Source organism: Alternaria triticimaculans (genome assembly GCF_023758025.1).
Source record: "Alternaria triticimaculans strain BMP 0046 chromosome Unknown scaffold_2, whole genome shotgun sequence".
Lineage (NCBI taxonomy): Eukaryota > Fungi > Ascomycota > Dothideomycetes > Pleosporales > Pleosporaceae > Alternaria > Alternaria triticimaculans.
Genome location: NW_026055959.1, coordinates 2,609,935 through 2,628,545, shown reverse-complemented (window position 1 = coordinate 2,628,545; position 18,611 = coordinate 2,609,935). Strand labels below are relative to the sequence as shown.

The 18,611-nt window shown below is 54.6% G+C and overlaps 7 protein-coding genes across 7 annotated transcripts; 5 read left to right on the top strand and 2 right to left on the bottom strand.

The window, feature by feature from the left end:
* Positions 1 to 2,065: 2,065 nt before the first annotated feature.
* J4E78_002541 (uncharacterized protein) lies at positions 2,066 to 4,391 on the top strand (the record flags this gene model as incomplete). Its single annotated transcript, XM_049363187.1, has 2 exons — positions 2,066 to 2,581; positions 2,628 to 4,391. 2 exons carry the CDS (start codon positions 2,066 to 2,068, stop codon positions 4,389 to 4,391), a joined length of 2,280 nt encoding a protein of 759 aa, XP_049225779.1.
* Positions 4,392 to 5,091: 700 nt separating this feature from the next.
* Positions 5,092 to 6,702, top strand: J4E78_002540 (uncharacterized protein; the record flags this gene model as incomplete). The annotated part of the gene is made up of 3 exons (XM_049363186.1): positions 5,092 to 5,097; positions 5,137 to 5,679; positions 5,725 to 6,702. 3 exons carry the CDS (start codon positions 5,092 to 5,094, stop codon positions 6,700 to 6,702), a joined length of 1,527 nt encoding a protein of 508 aa, XP_049225778.1.
* A 537-nt stretch (positions 6,703 to 7,239) lies between these two features.
* Positions 7,240 to 8,108, bottom strand: J4E78_002539 (uncharacterized protein; the record flags this gene model as incomplete). The annotated part of the gene is made up of 4 exons (XM_049363185.1): positions 7,240 to 7,395; positions 7,461 to 7,590; positions 7,695 to 7,895; positions 8,035 to 8,108. The coding sequence occupies 4 exons, from the start codon at positions 8,106 to 8,108 to the stop codon at positions 7,240 to 7,242; spliced, it is 561 nt and encodes a 186-aa protein (XP_049225777.1).
* A 607-nt stretch (positions 8,109 to 8,715) lies between these two features.
* J4E78_002538 (uncharacterized protein) lies at positions 8,716 to 9,136 on the bottom strand (the record flags this gene model as incomplete). Its single annotated transcript, XM_049363184.1, has 2 exons — positions 8,716 to 8,851; positions 8,904 to 9,136. 2 exons carry the CDS (start codon positions 9,134 to 9,136, stop codon positions 8,716 to 8,718), a joined length of 369 nt encoding a protein of 122 aa, XP_049225776.1.
* A 688-nt stretch (positions 9,137 to 9,824) lies between these two features.
* On the top strand, positions 9,825 to 11,309 carry J4E78_002537 (uncharacterized protein; the record flags this gene model as incomplete). Its single annotated transcript, XM_049363183.1, has 3 exons — positions 9,825 to 10,560; positions 10,619 to 10,722; positions 10,782 to 11,309. The coding sequence occupies 3 exons, from the start codon at positions 9,825 to 9,827 to the stop codon at positions 11,307 to 11,309; spliced, it is 1,368 nt and encodes a 455-aa protein (XP_049225775.1).
* A 1,125-nt stretch (positions 11,310 to 12,434) lies between these two features.
* Positions 12,435 to 15,355, top strand: J4E78_002536 (uncharacterized protein; the record flags this gene model as incomplete). The annotated part of the gene is made up of 5 exons (XM_049363182.1): positions 12,435 to 14,103; positions 14,170 to 14,177; positions 14,265 to 14,661; positions 14,718 to 14,934; positions 14,989 to 15,355. 5 exons carry the CDS (start codon positions 12,435 to 12,437, stop codon positions 15,353 to 15,355), a joined length of 2,658 nt encoding a protein of 885 aa, XP_049225774.1.
* Positions 15,356 to 16,105: 750 nt separating this feature from the next.
* Positions 16,106 to 18,373, top strand: J4E78_002535 (uncharacterized protein; the record flags this gene model as incomplete). The annotated part of the gene is made up of 1 exon (XM_049363181.1): positions 16,106 to 18,373. One exon carries the CDS (start codon positions 16,106 to 16,108, stop codon positions 18,371 to 18,373), a length of 2,268 nt encoding a protein of 755 aa, XP_049225773.1.
* Between the last annotated feature and the right edge of the window lie 238 nt (positions 18,374 to 18,611).

The window sequence follows — 18,611 nt, the reverse complement described above, 5'->3', positions numbered from 1 at the left end:
CTTCGGATTGGGGCGGCGGTATGTCCCGACTGCCGAAACTTAGATGCTGTACGTCCTTTCGGCGCTTTCTTGGTACTCAATAGGGTAGCTTCAGCCGAGCACATACTGGTGCCTCGTCGGTTCAATAGTTTATTGGGGTCTTCGCCTCTTCTTCTGCTGTTGTACCACCGTGAGGAGAGGGCTTCATCAAGTTTTCTGGTCAGGTCAGAAACATTGCTGCACTGCTGAGCCGTTCGCTCTGGTTGCGCATTCATCACTGACGAGACACTGCCCCATTTCGCAACGCGAGCCGCGCCGTACTTCTGCTTCGTCCCTCGCAACGCAAGTCACGGTCCGAGACATTGGGAAACATACGGACATTATGTTTGTATACGGCGAGGAAAGATGACAGCCCCAAAGTCAGATGATGTGAGGTATCAGTCCAAGGCGAGTGAAACGTTTCGCCATAGTACTGCAATCAATCGAAGGCGGCAGTTGTCTCTTAGTGTACGAGTATACGGACGGGAACTGAAAATAGAAGGCGATTTTGTGAACTGAACAAGGGAAACGATGTCATAAAGACAAAGTGGACTGAGTTGCGCGTTACCTTCAGCCGCTTACTCTCGGCGACCCTCGTGGCGGATCTGACACTCGCCTGTGGAGAGGACCCATCCTCGCATCTTACTCGGAGTGCCGTGGGTCTGAACACAGGCGTTATTGCCGCGCCGCCGCAGGTGCTGGGCATGCAGCGCACCGACCGAACCGAACAACGACGCCAGCTAACGATACTTCTAGATTTTGGAAGATCCGCCGTCTGGGTTCGCGGACGTCACTCCACGGCAAAAGCACTTGTTGAGCGGCGATATCGATAAAACATCTCCACAGAGCAAAAGCTTGATCCGATTCAAGCACTGCAATATGCGGAAAATAGGAGGGTTGAAACAGCGATGTGGACGGCCTTGACATGTGGACGGTGATCCATGACTGGTGAAACAGGGCCTGGCGTGTTCCTGCATAAGATCGGCCAACAAGCGAGCTGCCGAGGAAGGCAGTCAGCAACATGCCTGAGGATGCGCTTTTGCCGGGCCAGGTGCGCATAACGTGCATAGTAGAGGCCATCCCCATGCGGACGGGGAGCAGAGCTGCAAGATGAGGATGTGCATTGATAAGGCCGTGGTGAGTTCTGCTACACCGTCGTGGTGCGTGAGCTTGCATGGGGGCGTGGGCGTAACGGTAAGCAGCATGCGCAGGACACGCCGCAATCAAAAGATGCGAGAAGTGGATGCAGAAGGCGAAAGTACCGGTCCTCTTGTTGACCGCGAATGGTTCTGCAGCCGGGGCGTGCCTGAGGCGTCTGCGTGGCTGTGCTGGGCCCGCATGGAGGGTTTGCAGCCGATGTGCGTCTTTTTCCTTTTGCCATGGATGAACGACTCGCTGCTCGGGCCCACGTTCAGGCGGACAGGTCGCACGATGATAGGGAGCGCAGTCCGTCGTGCCATCTCCCACGGTAGCGATACATCACGTCGCGACGACAGCGTGGGCAGGCAGCGAGGCGCACGCCGGCGGCAGTGGGCTCCCAAATCACCAGCCTGCAACGGCCCCGGCGTGCGACGTCTTGCCCGCATCGAGCCAAGTCAGGGGAAGGCGGCGCGGATCACTCGTCTTTAGACGTTTCGGGACCACCAGGGGACCAATCGTCGCCCGTCACTACCGATGCCGCCACGAATACGACTACACCCCCGGTCCAGGCTCAACCGCCTCGTGTCCAAAATGGCGACCAACCGCACCGCCGTAGGCCGAGTTGAGCATGGACTGGGAATAGCATGCCTCGATATATGACCCTGCTGCTGACCCGCCCCTGCTCCGTTTACGCCGCAACTCTGATTCCTCGTTCTTTGACGTCGAGGTCTCTACCGCACACCTTTTCTTTCCAGACCTTCAGGCTTGCTCCAAAGGTCGTTACGCTCTTTAGCATCGGTTTTAATAGTCCTTCCTTCTTTAGGTTCTCGAGTCACCTTCACTTTCGACTCTTGGCCTTTCCGGTCCTTCAACCAAACACAAAAAGCACCCACTTACCTTCTTCACCATGGCCAACTTCAGCAAGCCCGCCAGCATGATGACCATGGTCTTCGGCCTGTTGTCGCTTCTCCAGTTCACCGTTGCTTTCCAGCATGGCTCCCACCACCACGCACACCCTGCCCGCGCCGCCAGCGACGCTTCCATTGCGGCCCACATCAACGAGATCGAGGGTGAGCTCACCAAGCGCCAGTCGCGCGGCCCCATCGCCATCACCGGTGTCTGCAGCTCTGGCACTGCCTCCAACGGCCAGTGCAACGGCGGCAGGACTTCTGCTCCCCGTCTTGAGATCCGTACCTTGGCGCGCAACGCCGACCAGTGGAACCTGTACCTCCTCGGTATGGAGAGGTTCATGGGCAAGGACAAGGACGACATGCTTTCGTACTACCAGGTCTCTGGTGTCCACGGTCGTCCTTTCCAGACCTGGAACAACTTCCCCGCGCCTCTCCTCAACCAGCAAGGTTTCTGCCCTCACGGAGGCTCGCTCTTCGGGTCCTGGCACAGGCCTTACCTTGCCATTTACGAGGTGTGTATTTTGATAACTCGCTTGATCGTACGCTAACAGTTCGCAGCAAGCATGGTACCAGAGCGTCATGGAGGTGATCGCTCAGTTCCCCTCCAACCAGCAGCAGCGATGGAAGAACGCCGCGTCCACTCTCCGTATGCCATACTGGGACTGGGCTATGGACACCAACGGCGGCCCGACTGTCCCCACTCAGATGCGCGACTCGACCGTTACTGTTACCAAGCCCCAGGGAACCGTTACTATCCCCAACCCGCTGTACAAGTACAGCTTCGGCAGCTCGCTTCCCTCTGAGATGGGTGGAGGCCCATGGAACAGCTTCCCTGAGACTCTCCGTCGCCCGGTCGCCAACCCTACCCGCAGCAACAACAACGAGATGAACGCCCGCTTCAACTCCATCCGCGTCTCTCTCCGTGACCGTGTCTTTGCCCTGTTCTCCAGCAAGGCTAACTGGGGCGCTGCCAGCACTTCTGCCATTGGTGTCCGCACTGACCTGAGCGGCGGTGGCGTTGACAGCTTCGAGTCCGTCCACGATGCCATCCACAACACTGCTGGTGGTGAGTCTGGTGGCCACATGTACTACCTCGATGTCTCGGCTTTCGACCCCCTCTTCTGGCTCCACCACACCAACGTTGACCGTCTCCTCGCCATGTACCAGCTCATCACCCCCAACACCTACATCTCCAACGGTAACATCCCCCGCCCTATGGCTCAGTGGAACCAGGGTGAGCCCAAGAACCAGTACTCTCCTCTCAAGCCCTTCACCAAGGACACCGCTGGCAACTACTTCACCTCTGTCGATGTCAAGGAGACCCGCACTCTCGGATACTACTACCCTGAGACTAGCGACCGTTCTTACCAGCAGGTCGCTCGCGCTGTTACTCAGCTTTACGGTGCTGGCCAGAGGACCCTTACCAAGCGTGACGGCGACGAATCCGCAACTGGCCAGTACCTCGGACGTCCCATCAAGGAGGGTGACTACCACACTGTTCTTTCCGTCATTGCCAACAAGTACGCGCTTGAGGGATCCTACACTGTTCACTGCTTCGTTGGAAAGCCTAGCAGCAACTCCACCAAGAACTCCACTGCGCCCGCGCCCGCGACCGAGTCGACTTACCCGCTTCTGAACATCACCACTCCTCTTCTTTCCATCACCATTGGTGGTGGCTCCGCTCCTAGCACCGAGGTTCCCAGCAACGAGACCGATGCCGCCTACGACCCATCCACCGACTACACCCAGGACCCCAACTACGTCGGTTCCTACGGTATCCTTGGTGCTATGATGCAAGGTGGTGCCAACGCTTCCCAGGCTCTCATGACCGAGGGTGCTCTTCCCTTGACCACCTGCCTCCAGGGTAAGGAAGCCGCTGGCGAGCTTGAGTCGCTCCGTCCTGAACACGTTGAGCCCTACCTCAAGGAGAACCTCTACTACAAGGTTGTTGGTGTCAAGGGCGAGATTGACGCTGACACCATCCCCGACTTCCACATCAGCGTCAAGTGCAACAAGGCCAAGCCCGCTGCCTCTGACGACGAGCTTCCCGACTTGAGCGCTCCTTACGAGGTCCTCGAGAGCGTCACTGCCCACCTCCCCGCTGGAAAGCCCTTCAAGTACATTCCCACTGCTATCGACATTCCTCTGCCCGATGGCCCAGAGTACCTCGAGCCCAGCAGCGATGGCTCTAAGCCCCAGAGCCCCAGCAACGGTGTCTTCCCTTACCCATCCATGCCCTGGGAGGAGGAGGGTTACTGCATCACCAAGCAGACCATTGAGTACGTTGACGAGCAAGGTAACTTCTTGTACTCGGAGATGTAAGGTGGTAGATTTCGGTTATAGAAGAAGAGCGATGTGGTGGAGAGAAGCATGTGTATGCTTGCGTATGAAGGAACCTTTACATAATACCTTTCGATGTACATTGGACATGAGAGCTTTTTTTTCCTTACAAAATGTCAATTGATATCCAGCAGTGGTTCTCGTATAGTTTTTCCTAACGTCATCGTCTCCTTGATGTCCCTGTCCATAGCGTAGGCGTCCATAGCGCTTTGCAATATGACCATAAACATACTTCCGTTCCGATGCCGTGCATGTGCTGCTTTATGACATGAAATTATGAATGCTGGTGTGGTTTCATGATGCGAGACCTGCCAGATCTGGAATGCCTGCTATGTCTGTTGTGAAGCCGACACGCGCAACTGTGCACACATGTCGGACATCACCTAGGAATCGTTCAGCCAAGGCAAGCTGCAGGCATGACGAGCTCCGGCTTGCGTGGGCGACGGCGCTGTGCCCCGCTGGGACCAAAAGGCGCTAGTGACTCTTCGGCCGATGTCTCTGGGCACGCACCGCGAGCACCACATCACGGCAGTATCTCTCATCCTGCTTGACCATTCCAAGGGTCCCTCAGGCATTCCTGCGTAAGTCCTACACCATCGTCGTCATCGCATACCGCGTCTACACCTTGTGCTTCTTCAGCATGGCGGCTGAGTCGCGCAGTCGCGACAGCTTCCCGGTCCCAATGCGGGTGCTAACATTTTATGATTGCCATGCTAATATCTCGTAGACCAGTCCGCCCACCATGCCCGCCATGCTAGATGACCCCACCGCGCCGGTGATATATAGGACCTCTGGCGATGTACCGTACCCTCCTCCCGGTGGCCCGCTACCTGTAGGCATTGCACCATGTCAAGTCATCCTGCGCGATCGCGTGACTACCGCAACGATCATACCTTTCTCTGCGCCGAATCAAGTACCCCTCACACTACTGGCATACTTATGCGACCAACTGGGTCGCGAGATAGAAAAGGGCGATACGTACCCCATGGTTGATCCGCTCGCTCTCGAGGCTTTCGGTCCGTACTGGTTCGGTGTCTTTGGTGCGATCATGCTGCTAGGAGAGATCCAGGACGGTCGCGAACTACATGAGATGGCGCGGAGGGGTTGTGATTGGGAGAGGGAATGTCTGGGTAGCTTCTACATCAAGCCCAACTACCCAGGACGCTCGAGTCATGTCTGCAACGGCGGGTTCCTAGTCACGGATGCGTCGCGCAATCGGGGTGTCGGTCGCTTGATGGGCGAGACTTATCTGGACTGGGCTCCGAAGCTTGTGAGACCGCCGTGAGAGTTGCATCGAATGCGCTAACACGCTCAGGGCTATACCTACTCCGTCTTCAACCTCGTGTACGAAACCAATGTCGCTTCCTGTCGCATATGGGACGCCCTCGGCTTCAAGCGGATCGGTCGCGTGAAGGGTTGCGGTAACCTGAAGTCATATCCCGGCGAGCTTGTCGATGCCATCATATACGGAAGGGATCTGGGTCAGGACGACGAGTTTGTGTCTGAGGAGCGCTTCGACAAGATTCGCTTCTATCTCAAGAACGGAAAATACCCCAACGGTGCTGATCGAGCAGAAAAGAGCCGTCTCCGTAGCGCGGCGACGCACTACAAACTCACACCCGGAGAGGGCGATGGACCTGAGAAGCTGTGGCTCAAGGGCAAGGAAGTTATTGCGGATCCCAAGCAGCAGTATGAGATCGCTCGGGAGATACATCACAAGTCACACGGGGGCATCAACAAGACTACTGCAGCGATTGCGGAACTCTACCATTGGGTCCGCATAAAGGAGACTGTCAGTCAGGTCATTCGCAACTGTCCAGAATGTAGCGAGATGAACAAGGGCCTGTCGGCTATGCGCCAGGGTCAGAATCAAGCACGGGCAGAGGCGAGGTCAGGATCCAGTTTCCTGTCATCAACCACTACCCAGCCAACTCTGACACCAACTCCGCCAAGTCTGTTCTCACCAACACAACCACCGCCTCGTTCAGACTCACCGGGTGGCCAGCTACAGCTCGAAGCCGCACAGCACCAGAGCGCAATCTATCCGCAGTACGCCCAAGATAACGGCTACGACCTGCCAGTCGATCCCGCACTCATGCATGGTTTACAGCCTAATACCAACCTTGCCGATCTTCCGCCATCACCGTTCCTTGCAGCTCAGGCGAATGGCGTACCTCATCCGGGGGAGCTTGATCGCCAGCGCATGAGTCTTGACCCAAGTCTAGATGAGCGGGCACCCACTGCGGGAGAGGAGATGCGTAGGAGGTTGAACCGTGTGAGCCAGTATGAGTGAGTAGATGTAGTGTTGTTGGGTGAAGTGTTGAACTCACCAGCGTATGGCGAAGGTGAGTATATCAGTGATACCAGGCATGTAGGCGATGGGAAATGTGTATGAAGAAGCCGCAGGAGAATACGTGGAGGATCATACCCAGGATATAACGGAGTTTCCGATGATGCAAGTAGCACAACGATGAAATCATTGCAAAACTCTGGTAGATTTGAATCATACATGTGATGGTGTCTACTTGAGTTGATCTTGTGGGCTCGCGCTCGAATTTAAAGTCTTTTCGCGAAGAACTTTGGGTGTGTACGTTGGTGGGTTGGTAAGTCGATGACTGTGGTTTACTTGAGTTGATCTTAATTGCTGTCTGACAGTATCTAAGCTAATGGCTACATATCTGCGGCTCTCCCATCAAAATCGCCGGCTCACATCTTACCCCTCTCACTTTATGTGTTTCGAAAGTCCCCCTCTTACATATGTCGACCTAATTCTTTCCTTCCACTCCAAATCAAACATCTTCGGATAACCTCATCCTCATCCTCTTCCCATTTAACCCTCAAACAGCCCCCACTCCTTCACTTGGAAGCTCTCCAAAACCTGCTCCTTGACCGCCTTGCTATCCTTCATCAACTGCGTTTCTCCACCCTGCTGTTCCGCTGGCGTGTATTCGCCTGGGTAGTGTGGGATGTTGACTGATACCATGACCTGCGAGAAGTGTTAGCCAACAATGGGATAAACTGTAGATGTCTGGAAAGAAGAGGTATACATACATCAGTGCCTTGCTCCTTGAGGCGGAGAAGAAGGAGGTGAATATACGTGAATTCGGGTGTCTTGCGGTTGGGGTGAGGGTTGGGTGTTGGTGGTGTTTGGATGAAGGATAGTACTAGGACTGGCTTGTCTCTGTAATCACAGTCAGTCTTGAGCTCACAGAGATCTCTCCATTGTTAATTCTCTCCTCATATATGAGTTCACCTCGTCTCTGCGCGGTATTAGATAGTACTTACGGCAAACTCTTCATCACAGCACGTTCTTGAGAGATAATCGTACTCTGATCTCCAGTCCCCTCGACTAAATCTCCGAAGTGGTATTGCAGCGCTTCTTCATCGCTGTTCTTCTCGACATACTCTAGTATCTCGACGACGATGCTGGAGTAGCCGTTGTTGTCGAGGTAGACTTCTTGATGATCGGGAATTTGGCGGATTTGACTATCGAGTTATTTTTTCAGTATGCTACTTTCGGGGAGAGCCGGTCTTGCCAAATTAGGCATTTGGAGTGGTGGTGTTGATGGAACGCATGCAAAGGGAAGGCGCGGGATGTGGGGGCGCGCAGATTGAGAGAACTTACGAGGCGTCGGCGAAGTTTGAGGGCAGGTCGAGGGTTATTGCGCCGCCATAGAGGGGGGTATTTGTAAATGCCATGTTGTACTGTATCTCAGGCTCGACTTGTTGCACTCTCCGCTGGGGTTAATGTCGTTCTTATGTTGTGACTTTGATGTTGGTGATGGCGAAAGCGTAGGTAGCCACCAGGCAACATCAGGCAGCATGGAAAATGGCAACCTACCTCGAATTTTCTTGACACCGCAGTAACAGCGCAGTAGTTCAAACAGATTGCTGTGAAGTATTTGCGTAGGCATAGTTCAATGTGCAGTCTGTCAATACTGAATAAAATCATTCTTTTTACAACATAGATTTAACACAGCGGCCAAATAATACCGTTGGTTTTGCTGGCAAGACATGAAGTCACTGTGATAAGGTCATGAGATCTTGGAAACATATGTTTTCGATTTGAAATGTAGGGTATCGTCTGAACTTTTTTGTCCTTCTATATGTCCCAAATGCCAGTTTTGAACGCCGTGCAATGCATGTTCTTCTACGAGCCCGAGGGCGTCCTAACCGTAGCTATCGTGTTGCCACCGGAGTGATGTCTGATCCCCCGAAAGCATTTCAGTGGTCGTCCTGCACTCCTAATCCTGGCGTCCATCTGCCGTGGACTGCACATCGGATAGTCTTGGCCGTTGCCGTGACCTCAACCTGATGCTGCAACCTGATCAACTTCCATCGGGGCTGTCGCGGTGGTCGTGCGCGTTCCGTTGTTGGTCGTAAGGCCTATCGCTGCCTCTGCTTCTTTCTGCGAGTATGGTTCTTCGCGAAGTTGCTTGACTCTGCAGACTGATTAGAACCAATCATTATAATCGTAAACACTGCGATTCCTACCTGCGCTTATGAACCTTGCCCTTCTGATGTGCGACAAAGTTGGCGTCGCTCTCAAAAAACTTTGCGCATTCCTTGCAGTAGAATTCGCCCAGGCCGGGCAAATCTTCTATGGGCTTCGCATCCTTGAATTCCGCAAGATGCTTCTCGTCGCGCAGGTCGGCGTGGATCTGGTCGAGGTCGCGCGTGTGTCGACGTGTCTTCTTCTTGGAGTCTTGTCCGCGTATGGCTGGCATGGTGGGCAGTATCCGCGGCCGTCGGTTATCCGTGTGGAATCGTGATGGTCGGCTATAGAGAAAGTTGCAGTGTGGGGACACCTGCCGACGGGGGCCCGTGCCCGGTCTGCAGGTCAGAAAGACTTGTGGAGCTAGGTCGAATCAGGTGCTGGTAGATGCTACTGTCGCTCCAGACCCGAAATTTGCCATGTCTGCAGGCCTGCGCGCTGACTCGGCACACAATTGTTGAGTCGGAAAAGGACGCGCAGGCCGCCGGCAGCAGTGCGCGCGTGAATGTGCTATCGCAGAACGCCAATCACCTGCAAAAGGAACGAGCGCGGGGTTGGTGAACCGCTGCCGGCTATGACGTCTGGGTGAACACCTATAGCTTCCCGACACATGGCTGCGCGGCCTCCAAGACGTGAAATAGCAGCGGGCAGCCAGTCGCACACAGCGCAATTACTCTCTCCATAATTGCGTCTCCATTACATCGCCCTTGCACGTGAAGCGGGCCAACGGGACTACGCTGCCGACCTGTTTCTGGTTCTGGCGCCGAGGTATTCCGCACGCAGCTGGGGCTAGACGAACCAATCACGCCCCTCGTGATCCTCATTAGTTATCGCCCAACTTGAGGCAGCTTCTGACGTTCTTTTCCTCCGCTTCCTCCATCACTCTTCTCTCCACACCACTCCCCTCCTCAAACTTCACCATGCAGAAGTTCTCGAGGCTCGGCCGCCTGGGCCAGAGCCTTGCTTCGCGCAGGCAATTGGCCACCGTCAGCGATGCTCCCCTCTCCCGCAAGGTCGAGATGACCAACTGGGAGAAGGGCCACTACATCAACTACCAGAAGATGAACGAGAACCTCGAGATTGTTCGTGCCCGCTTGAACCGCCCGCTTACTTTCGCCGAGAAGATTCTCTACTCCCACTTGGACGACCCCCACGGCCAAGAGATTGAGCGCGGCTCCAGCTACCTCAAGCTCCGCCCCGACCGTGTAGCTTGCCAGGATGCCACCGCCCAGATGGCCATTCTTCAGTTCATGTCAGCTGGTCTGCCCTCCGTTGCCACACCCACTACCGTCCACTGCGATCATCTTATCGAGGCCCAGGTTGGTGGTGAGAAGGATTTGGAGCGCGCCAACGAGATCAACAAGGAGGTCTACAACTTCTTGTCCACCTCTTGCGCAAAGTACAACATTGGTTTCTGGAAGCCCGGCTCTGGTATCATTCACCAGATCGTGCTTGAGAACTACGCTTTCCCTGGTGCTCTCCTCATTGGTACCGACTCCCACACTCCCAACGCCGGTGGTCTCGGTATGGCCGCCATTGGTGTCGGTGGTGCTGACGCTGTCGATGTCATGGCCGGTCTCCCCTGGGAACTGAAGGCACCCAAGGTCATTGGTGTTAAGCTCACTGGCAAGCTCTCCGGCTGGACTGCTCCCAAGGGTACGTATTCGCAATATTGGTTTTCGAAGCGGGGCAACCACGCTAACGTAGTCTACAGACATCATCCTTAAGGTCGCTGGTATCCTCACCGTCAAGGGTGGAACCGGTGCTATCGTCGAATACCACGGACCCGGTACCGAAAGCTTGTCCTGCACCGGCATGGTAAGTGTTGACTACGAAGTGCATGTGAGACATATACTGACTTCGTACCTCCCCTACAGGCTACGATTTGCAACATGGGCGCAGAAATCGGTGCAACGACCTCGCTTTTCCCTTTCAACGATCGCATGTACGATTACCTCGCAGCCACCAAGCGTCGTGACATTGGCGACTTCTCTCGCGAGTACGCCGCTCAGCTTCGCGAGGATGAGGGTGCCGAATATGATGAACTTATCGAGATCAACCTCGACGAGCTTGAGCCCCATATCAACGGTCCCTTCACCCCCGATCTAGCTACACCCATCAGCAAGTTCAAGGAGGCCGTCAAGGCCAACAAGTGGCCTGAGGACCTCAAGGTCGGTCTCATCGGTTCCTGCACCAACTCTTCGTACGAGGACATGAGCCGTGCCGCCTCTATTGCCGAGGATGCCATGGCTCACGGCGTCAAGGCCAAGTCTCTCTTCACCGTCACCCCTGGTTCTGAGCAGATCCGCGCGACCATCGAGCGTGACGGTCAGCTTAAGACCTTTGAAGAGTTTGGTGGTATGGTTCTCGCAAACGTAAGTTTTGACTGTACGAACTGCATATGAGACATAACTAACTTCCTATTTCTATAGGCCTGCGGTCCTTGTCAGTAACATCCCTATATGAACTGTTGTGAGAGATTTGCTAACTCCCTTTAGGCATCGGTATGTATCCTATTCTCTCTTTCCCATAGTAGAGCCTGAAGGCCTTCGCGCACTTTTCCAGAGGCTTTTGAGTACTTTGAGTGTGGCGAGGTCCTCCAGGCTCTACTTTCCCCCTCCCATCTCAAGGTTTGTATTCGTGAGTATCTGAAGCATCGTGATCACCGTCTGGACTTACCCGGACATCCTGGAGCCTGGAACCTGGACTCATCCGGACTTACCTGGACTTACCTTGATGCCCAACTCCGACATGTGACGCTTGGCATGTGAGCTCTTTACCCCCAAAGCTCCGCTCTATGCCCATGCGACCTCATCGCCAGTGGCGTTTATGCGCCTACTTGGTATGTCTGCCGCACTCAGTTCTCATGCACATAGCTAACATCGCATGCAGTCGGACACTTCCCAATGTTACTGTCGCATATACCCTACAGGATGCGCGTCGGTCACACAATCGACGTGGTCGATTTCTACACCTCAGTAATGAGCCGCTCATTTGAGCTAAGAGGGCAGGACGTCTTGGACGGCGTCCAATACAGCCTGGATTGCCGTCGCGCCTGCCCTCACGCTCTACATTGGAGAATTTTGATCACCCGGGAGCCTACGTTGACTTGAGGACACCGATTTTGCAAGTTTTCAGCTTGATGTATGCTGCAGGCATGTCAGGTTTGATGGGTTGGCTCCTTCCTCCGGGCAGCTCCTTCCACAACAACACGGAATGCTGGTGCCGGTGGCACCCAGAGCGCCTGCCATAACAGTTAAGCGACATCAACACACACTGAAGCCCACCTCCCCTCCGCTGCTCTCCATCATTCCTTCACAAGCTTCCGTCTCACTACATTCCGGCAGCCAGCGTCTGCACCCCATAGCGACCACTGCCCGATACCCATCCGCTGCTGCCCTTACCTTTGGACACTGTCCATCGCCTTCCTGATCGGAATCGAGCCCCTCGCTTCCCAGCTGCACTCACCAGCTCTCATTACACGGTGCATTGAGGCCGCCAATCGCCAGTGGCGCCTGCCTCACCTCACCATGCTGCTCTTCGATGCCCTCACGATGTCCGTACTGATGGCTCATCTCATATGGCAATGCCTACAATCGACGCCATCGAAGCGGAAGACGATCAATTTCACCTCCAGCCTCGTCAACCTGTCTGTTATCCAACAACTTCTCTCGTCCGTAACGCTCACGTATGCTCCCGGCCTATTTGAGGCGCTCAACTCCGCAACGCCACCCACACTCGCATTCCTCAAGTCCCTTCCTACCAGTGCCTCCAAGGATTGGGCCGTCTACCTCTTGGTCCTCGAGAAACCCGGCTGCCGTCCACTATGCTACGTCGGTTCTGCGACCAACGCTGAGCTTGGTGTCGGTGCTCGATTCTCTGGCTACCGTAATCGCGTCGGTATTCCCGTATATGTTGAGGCAGCTCTCAATGCTGGCTATCACATCACATCATATGGCGTTCTTGTCACCATGCCCCGCCCACCGAAGCTACAGATCTTGGCATACCGTACTCTGTTCAAGTCAATAGAGGCTGTAATGACGTTTGCCTTCGGTACAATGATTCCGGGAGGCCACGACTCTGGTCTCATCTATCTGTGCCGCTGGGATATCGACGACCTCGAATGGGACCCGCTGAACTCTCACTCTCCTCTTGCTGAAGGTGTCCGTAGTGATACCAGAGGTGAAGGCTTCGAGGCTAGCAATCCCCGTGCCACGGAACGCGCTGTCTACCACGCCAACAAAGCCGCCAAGCGATTCTGGTGTGACATCTGCAAGTTCGCCGCTGGGTCAAGGAAGGCACTTGAAGAGCAGCACAACGAGACTACACCTCACAAACAGAAGGTTGCTGCCGTCTACGTTGAACCGAAGTCCGCAAAGTGGAACAAGAAGTCGCGTGACAAGGCTAGAGCTACCGGTCGCCATGTCTGCCAGATTTGTCCTCTGAAGCCCTTCCGAGACCCGAGCAGTGTGATATCCCACAACCAGACCAAGAGGCATAAGCGTAATGCCGCCGACTTTGGCATCACTCTTGACGCAAAGGGTCTCCCCATTAAGCCGCTCAATGCCAAGCAAATGGACACCGTCCGTCAGGCGCGCATCCTCGCCGGACTCGAAACTAGCGATAAGGCTGCCCCCATTGAGCCTCTCAATCAGGATGAGGACGGAGAGGACATGGACACTGTCCATCCCCCAAAAGAGCCTGTATTCGACGCCCTCGAATACACCGTCCATTACGCCAAACCTAGAGCGACTGCCACCGTGATCGCCAATGGCGATCTTGTCCCAGCTAAGCCTTCCGTAACGTCTGGACCTCGCACCAACTCGATTATGTCCTACTTCAAGCCCCAGCCTACCCAAGTCCCTGCCGCCGACATGAACGTCATCCATCGCAACAAGCGCCCTGCCGCAGCGATGTCGACTCCCGGCCTCGTCGCTGACAGCGATGGCGAGGACTCGGATGGGTCAGATGTCATTCGCCCAACAAGGCGGAGAGCTGTTCGAATCAACATGGTCGATTCGGATGATGACGACGACGACCTGGCTGGCGGCTTCATGCATGGTTTAGACGGTGCATGCGATGACAGAATGGGTGTTACCGACTACACGACCACTCCCGCGGCTACTCTTCTCGACGACCCGGAATCCACCTTAGCGACTACATTGGCTGCTCTCTCGATCATTGATGCTTCAGATCCTTGTGAATACTTCCAGGCTTCACTGTCATTTTCACATTTTGATAGGTCTTTTGCTAACATTGTCGCAGGTCAATGGGTATGTTCGAAGACTACATCCACTCCTTTCCCTTCCTTCCCTTTACCCCACACTATTGTCGCTGCCATACTAACTTTTCGTCTCTAGGACCGCAAGGATGTCAAGAAGGGCGAGGCCAACTCGATCATCTCGTCGTACAACCGCAACTTCACTGGACGTAACGACGCCAACCCCGCCACTCACTCCTTCGTTACCTCTCCAGACCTTGTCGTTGCCATGACCATTGCTGGTACTCTTAGCTTCAATCCACTCACCGATGAGCTTTTGGGATCGGATGGCAAGAAGTTCAAGCTCAAGGCACCCACCGGCAACGGTCTTCCCACCCGAGGCTACGACCCTGGTCAAGACACCTATCAAGCGCCACCCGAAGACCGCTCATCCGTCTCCGTCGCTGTCTCGCCTACTTCGGACCGTCTTCAGCTTCTCGAACCTTTTGAGGCCTGGAACGGCCAGGATGCGAAGAACCTGCCAATCTTGATCAAGTGTACGTAATGCCTCACAACAGTTCAATTAGAGACGTTTACTGACAAGCACCTGCAGGCCAAGGCAAAACTACCACCGACCACATCTCCATGGCCGGCCCTTGGTTGAAGTACCGCGGACATCTTGACAACATCTCCAACAACATGTTGATCGGTGCCATCAATGCTGAGAACGGCGAGGCCAACAAGGTCAAGAACCTTCTCGACGGATCTTACGGTGCCGTTCCCGATGTCGCCCGCAACTACAAGAAGAACGGTGTTCCGTGGGTCGTTATGTAAGTACCTACCATGCGAGCTGTTCATTCTATGCATTGCTAACCCAAAATCAGCGGCGATTACAACTACGGAGAGGGTTCTTCCCGTGAGCATGCTGCGCTTGAGCCCAGGCACTTGGGTGGCGCTGCCATCATCACCCGCTCCTTCGCTCGTATCCACGAGACCAACTTGAAGAAGCAGGGTATGCTTCCCCTTACCTTCTCCGACCCTGCCGACTACGACAAGATTGGCCCCAACGACCGTGTGACGTTGGCATCCACTGAGCTCGCCCCCGGCAAGCCCTTGACCATGACCGTTCACCCCGCCGATGGATCCAAGGACTTCCAGGTCAAGCTCTCGCACACCTTCAACGAGGGCCAGATCGAGTGGTTCAAGAACGGCAGCGCTCTTAACACCATGGCCAAGAACGCCAAGCAGTAGATGCACAGAAGAGAAAACGAACGAAAACAATCACCACCGGGGATGTAAATACGGAGGACGGAATACCCCGCAAATGCTTCACGATTGGGGATGAAAGTCAAATCAGGGGTGGGGCAGAAATATGAAGAGAGAGCTGGGCGTCCGCAGACGGGCGCAGCAGTAACGGCTCCTGGGTCGATCTTTCGGGCTCAAAGTAGTTGGGTTTGCTTGTATTTGTGATGATTAGCATGCAATGTATGACTGATTTTTTCTTGTTACAATCTGTATCTGCTGTGATGTGAGTGACGATCTGAGATGTCGCTGGCGAAGACGTGTGGTTCTTTTGTTTGCGTACGCAAAGACATGAGGCACAATGAAGTATACATTGCGATTTTTGCCCGTGTGCTGTAATCGGCAACTGCTGCAAATACCTCCAGGGTACGTCTTATCGTTTTGTACAACTAACAAAACTTGCATGTATTCGCCCCGGCTACTCCTAGAACTTGAGTCTACATTATGACATTCACACGGTGCGCGACTGAGGATGACGCGCACAGGCTGAGGCACGGTGCACGATACCGTCGCAAACGTGCGAGTGGATCCTGGACCCGTTCCCGCTAGTCGCCGGGACAACGGCCGACAACAAACACGCTCGGCAGTTCTTCCAACGTCTGGATATCCTTGCGCCAGCAACATTCTTGGAACCAATCGCACACACAACGGCTTGAATATCCTTACATATTACAAGATTGCATATCACATCACCTCATCATGGCGCGTCTACGCAAACCAAGCCCGAACGAACCCAGTATCTTTATGCCGCCGTCCGAGACGAGAGCAAGCCGATCCAGTCCTCGAAAAGCCACACTGCGATACGCATCATCGCAAGAAGATGACAGCTCGATACTTGTGCCAAAGAGGTCGAGGCGCACCGCGCAAGACATCAGCATATCGCAAGACGAAGAGCACTCCTTCCGCATACCATCGATTGCAACGCCCAAGGATGCGATCAGCCCCCGCAAACAACGAGTGTTGCGACCGGTCGAGAGCAACAGCCGACTCCTTCGAAAATTGAGTGACGAAAGCCTGGCAAGCCCAGAGAAGAAACAAAGAGAGAGGAGGGTGCGCAGTGGAACAACAGATACGGATGTGGGGAATAGGAATGGGCTTATGTATGCCAAAAGCCTGGCTAGAAGCGTGGTGAACAAGCGGAATAAGAAAGGCAAGATCAATGTCGTAGGGGAAGTCGAGGCACAAGAGGCCGCCCAGCGGTCACGAAGTAGGGAACACGAGAGCACAGAGGAGGCAGTCGCGCAAGACGACGAGGACGCCGAGGCCGAAACAAGTCTGTGGTGTGGCGATGAGGAAGCAGAGACACAAGAAGAGGTCGCTGAACCAGTCATCGAGATCAGCGAGGATGATGAAGAGGACGAGCCTGTTGTAAAGTCGCGAACAAACCAGCGACAACCGCGCGCACGGCGCGTCGTATCTGACAGCGAAGAGGACGAGAGTGAGCTAAGCGCACCACAGCCTACCAAGCAGCCTCCGCAACCAATCTTCAAGATTCCCGAACTCAAACCGCCGACTGATCTGACTTCCATGCGACCGCCACATCGAAAGGGTCATAGCACAATATCGAATTGGGCGCAGGAAGTCGTCGACCTCACCGACTCGCCGGAGGCCCCGGAATCTTTCGTGCTTCCTGAACGTACCCACGCCCGATCAAGTTCTTTCGCAGCATCTTCTCGGCCTACTAGCTCAGCATCGAACGGTCCGCTTGCGATTCTTACGTATTCGCCCACACCTACCAAGCAACGCTCGCCCCGCAAAGCTCCGCCCATCTCGCGACCAGCCACTCCTCCCCTGGCACCTCCCAGTCCCACCAAGCTCGTCTCGCCCTCGAAAAAGAAGCCCGTGATCCCCAAGGCGGCCGATTTAGACGGAAGACCAAGTCTTGACGCGTTCTGGAATCCTGCAGCTGTAAACGACTGGACCGACCGCCACTCGCCAGCTAAGCAGCTCGTGTCGCCCAAGAAGCAGAAATGGAGGGACGACATAGTCAAGATGATGGAAGGTGTTGCTCTGGAAGACAGCAGTGACGAGGGTTACGAAAGTCCCATCGAGAGTCCCAAGAAGAAGAAGCCCACAAGTCGGAAACCAGCTAAGGAGAAGACACCAGAGACCGAGCCGATCCCGAATGTCAAGCAGATCCGTGAGCAACGCAAAGCCTTCGCCGAACGCAAGCACGCCATAGCCGAAGCCTTCCTCATCGAGCTCGACACCACAATCTCTTCAGGTCGCATCCACGAGCTCTCGAAACCCACAGGTGGTATCAAGCTCGTCTGGTCAAAGACCCTCAAAACAACGGCCGGTCGTGCGAATTGGCGTAGAGAGCAAATACGCATCCGAACCGGTCCTCTACCCACCGACACGCGCGTTGAGATTAGACACCACTGCTCCATCGAACTCGCCGAGAAGGTCATCGATGACGAGGAGAGGCTCTACAACGTACTCGCGCACGAGTTCTGCCACCTGACCACGTTCATGATCAGCGAAGTCCGCAACAACCCCCACGGAGCAGAATTCAAGTCGTGGGGTCGCAAAGCTACCGTTGCGTTCGCGAGCAAAGGAGTCGAGGTCACCACAAAGCACTCTTATCAGATCGAATACAAGTACGTTTGGGAGTGCGTCTCCTGCGGCTACGAGTTCAAGCGTCACTCCAAGTCCGTCGACCCTGCGCGCCACTCGTGTGGAAAGTGCAAGGGCAAGCTCGCGCAGACCAAGCCCACCCCTAGGGGCGTTGGCGCCGGTGCTGCTGTGGGCAAGGACGGCAGGAGAGAGAAGAGCGAATACCAGATCTTTGTCAAAGCCAACTTTGCGCGTGTCAAGAAGGAACTTGAGGCAGCGGGCAAGGATGCGCAGATGGGCAAGGTGATGGAGGCTGTGGCTAAGCAGTATAGAGAGAGGAAGGGTGCGGGTAGTAGTAAGGGGAAGGAGATTATCGATCTGGAAGCTGCTCTGGATGACATGAAGATCTAGATTTGACAGTACATGAATGAAGTGTATGAATAATGCCCTATAAAAAAACTAGTTGATCTTCTGTGTCTGCGTCAAAAGTATAAACTCACGTGTACGGACATTGTGTGAGGTTGTATACACAAAGAAGCAAGGCCGTAAAATTTTTAGCGAAGGCAAAAAGAAAAGCATGAAAGCAAAAATAAATGTACAACCTCAGCATCTTGCTGTTATCGGACTTGACTCTCGCAGGTTCTGCGGC